This window comes from Apaloderma vittatum, unplaced genomic scaffold, assembly GCF_000703405.1.
Source record: "Apaloderma vittatum isolate BGI_N311 unplaced genomic scaffold, ASM70340v1 scaffold30032, whole genome shotgun sequence".
Taxonomy (NCBI): domain Eukaryota; kingdom Metazoa; phylum Chordata; class Aves; order Trogoniformes; family Trogonidae; genus Apaloderma; species Apaloderma vittatum.
In genome coordinates this window covers 1-3,484 of record NW_009704582.1, presented here as the reverse complement: position 1 = coordinate 3,484, position 3,484 = coordinate 1, and the positions used below count along the sequence as shown (strand labels likewise).

Below are 3,484 nucleotides of genomic sequence, written 5' to 3'. Positions count from 1 at the left end.
CGGTGGTGCTGCGGCCATCCCCTTGGCGGAGGGGAGCCTGGCCATGGACCCCATCCTCACCAAGGGCTGGCCAGGAGCAGGTGGTGCATCACTGCATCTGGCTGGATGATGCAAGTCAGCAGGTGCCAGTAAGGTTTTTCCCTGCTTTAAGGGCAGAGTTGTGTTACCTCTTCATATTTTCATCCTTACAGTGGGCAACTGGACCTCATGGCATGGTAAAGGCCATGTGAGATGGAGTTGTGGGTCTTCAGCTGCCTTTTGACTGTTTTTGTGAAGCCTAAAGGGAACCAGCCTAGGAGATGGGGGCGAGGGGAGGGGGGGTGCTGGCAGACTGCCCCAGAACGAGCTCCTGCACACCTCCAGCAGTGAAGGCCACAGCTGAGCATGGACACCGAGCCTGTCCCCAGTGCCATGGTCACTATCCCAGCGTTTGATGGTTCACAGACTCCCACAGGCTGGGGAAGAGGCAGGCAGGGTTGTCCATCTGCTGGAGTGGAGCAGGACCTGGGAGCACCAGGCCTCCCTGTGCCTGCTGCGGAGGACCCGTGTGTTTTCCCTCCCAGAGGCAGCCATGGGCAAGCACAGCAGCAAGCTGGCCCCGGAGATGCTGGATGACTTGGTGAGGAGCACAGAGTTCAGCGAGCAGGAACTGAAGCAGTGGTACAAGGGCTTCCTCAAGGACTGTCCCACCGGCATCCTCAACTTGGAGGAATTCCAGCAGCTCTACATCAAGGTGAGCTCTGGCTGGGGGTCTGACCACTGCCTGCAGGGCTGGAGCACCCTGCTGCTGCTGCGGGAAGGAGCCCTGCGGCTGCTGCGGGAAGGAGCGCTGCTTCGGGTGCAGCCTCTGCACTGAGCTCCCCCTCCCTGTCTCAGTGTCTCTCTTCTCTCCTCCCTGCAGTTCTTCCCCTATGGAGACGCCTCCAAGTTTGCCCAGCACGCCTTCCGCACCTTCGACAAGAACGGTGATGGGACCATCGACTTCAGGGAGTTCATCTGTGCCCTGTCTGTCACCTCCAGGGGCACCTTTGAGCAGAAACTCAACTGGGCCTTTGAGATGTATGACTTGGATGGGGATGGGAAGATCACGCGCTTGGAGATGCTGGAGATCATCGAGGTACCAGTGCTTAAAAATCAGCTTTTTTTTTCCCCAGGCTTTTTGCAGCTATTGGGTCCCTTTTGGTACTAAAGAATGAGTTTTCTTGCCCAGAATCTTGTCTGAAAGGTACCTGGTGTGCTCCTGATGGGCAGTGTAGCACATACCAGCAGCTAGCTGGGTCCCAGAAGAGCAACAAATCCTGTCCCCTTCCTTAACCTGGGACCTTCTACCCATCCAACATTCCCACTCTGATACTTCTTGTCTCTTCTTGCTCCAGGCCATATACAAGATGGTGGGGACCGTGATCATGATGAGGATGAACCAAGATGGGTTGACACCCCAGCAACGTGTTGACAAGATCTTCACAAAGATGGACAAGGACAAGGACGACCAGATCTCCCTGGAGGAGTTCAAGGAGGCAGCGAAGAGTGATCCTTCCATCGTCCTCCTCCTGCAGTGCGACATGCAGAAATAGAGCCCTGGGGGCTCATCGCTGGACTGGCTGCAGCCAACCTCGGCTCCCTGTGGTGGTTTCCATCCCCATTTTCTGCTGAGTCCCCTCCATGCCCGCTTGGCCCCAGGCATGAGCCATGCTCCATCCCTCCTGCCACCCACCTGCCTCTGCTCCAGCTGTGTCCTGGGCAGCCCACAGTCCCTGGGATGTATCTCTCGCTCGATGGTAGAGTCTGCTCTGGGTATTGCTGGCTTGGGGTTACCCCCAAATCAACTCTCTCCTGTCCTGGAGCTGGACTCCCTGCAGATGAGCATCCTGGATCCCCAGGACCAACTGATCTCACATCCCTGCTGCTTTCTCCTTGCTGTCCCCCACTGCTCCACCTGGCCCCATTCCCTGATCCAAACTGAAACTAGCTCTTTCCCCTTTCCATTGATCCCCCTCTCACTGCTTGTGATGCCTCCAGGGAGGCTGAAAAGTCCCAAGTCCCGGCCCTGGTCTCTCCTTTAGCGGTAATTCTCTGCAAGGCTGCCCAGAGGGGCCAGGGCTGGCTCCAGGGTGCTGGGTGGCTGGGGCAGCAAGATGCACCCTCTCTGAGGGCTCACTGCCTTGGCTCCCTCCACCTGGCTTTAGCTTTTCCACCTCTGATTTTGCTGCTGGGAATGACCAGGGTTGTTCAGAGGACTTTAGAGGAGAGCAGAAGAGATCAAGATGACCCCTGGATGTGGCCAGTGTCTGATCCCAGAAGCCACCTTCCACCCCATCACCCGTATGAGCCGCCTGAGCAAGTGGGTGACCTCCACAACTGCCCTGACAGCATTTTGGATGTTTTATGGAGTTTCTGGCCCGATGACTGGCATCCTAAATTGAAGGCCGGGTCTGCCTGACTCTTCCATGACCTGCCCTGGGGCAAGATCAGGAGTGTGGGTGTTGAAGGCATGTCCTGGAGCTGCTCCTGGTGTGTGGCACTACTGTGGGGACTGGTGGGTTCTGGACTGGGGCTGTGGAGAGGTGTGGATGGGTCCTGTACCTGCTGAGGCTCTGAGGCCACAAGAAACATGTCTGTCTCCTTCCCCCCTCCCCATCCCAGCCTGCTGCCTCCATCCCTCCTGCCCCAGGACAGGAATATTGTCACAGAGTGGCATTTAGTCTGCGTGTTGTGGTGTTGATGACTGTAATATCTGTTAGGAGATGGTGAAGTTGTTATCTATTTTTTTAATGGAAAATAAACTGTCCCTCACATGTGGTGTTCCCCCTGAATGGCTTATGGGGATGTGGCTGGCTGCTGCAGCTCTGGGGAGAGTGAGATGACAACCCTGCACTCCTGAGCCTCGTTTATGGGTCTCCTCTGAGCCTGTGGCACTCCAGTTCATGGAGAAATCCTTGGAGGCAGCACAGCTGGGGCTCAGCCTGGGCAGCGTTGAAGATGGGTGAAAGTGTAACCCTTCAGCCCTGCGGGTAGCTTTGGGGAAGGGGATGTCCTCTCTTGCGGGTGGGTAGGACCAGACATCCCTGGTCTATGCTGGAAATGAGTTTCATTTGTCAGCTAGAAGCTGGACACTGGCTGTACCCTTCATTCAGGGCTGGGCATAGCCAGAGGACCTGGTGGCTTTGTCCTGGGCCCCATGCCAGCACCACCAGCAACTGGGACCTGCTGTCACTGTATCTTTGTCCTTATCAGCCTCCTCTTCTCCACCCCCATCTTTCCTGCACATATTTTCCTCTGGCCTTTCTTCTCCATCAACAGCCTGCAGAGGCTGTGGCTGTTGCTAAGGAGCTCTCACCAGCTTTAAATATTTCTCTGTAGCTAATCGGGCAGGGCTGGCTTTGGGATGCGAGCCTGGCCCTGCTCATCCCATGCTGCCTGGCTCCAGCCTGTGGGGAGCTGTGTGGCTCGGCTTCCACCCTGCGAATCGCCAGCGTCTCACCTG

General features: G+C 56.7%; 1 protein-coding gene across 2 annotated transcripts; it reads left to right on the top strand.

Annotated features, from left to right (window-relative positions):
• Positions 1-566: 566 nt before the first annotated feature.
• Positions 567-1,749, top strand: LOC104270673 (hippocalcin-like protein 4). 2 transcript variants are annotated; one of them, XM_009865101.1, is made up of 3 exons: positions 567-733; positions 902-1,117; positions 1,377-1,749. In XM_009865101.1, exons 1-3 carry the CDS (start codon positions 572-574, stop codon positions 1,572-1,574), a joined length of 576 nt encoding a protein of 191 aa, XP_009863403.1. In that variant the 5' UTR covers positions 567-571; the 3' UTR covers positions 1,575-1,749. The 2 variants fall into 2 exon arrangements, with proteins under 2 accessions (XP_009863403.1, XP_009863404.1); XM_009865102.1 differs by lacking the exon at positions 902-1,117 and having other exon boundaries at positions 572-733; positions 1,377-1,574.
• The last annotated feature ends 1,735 nt before the right edge of the window (positions 1,750-3,484 follow it).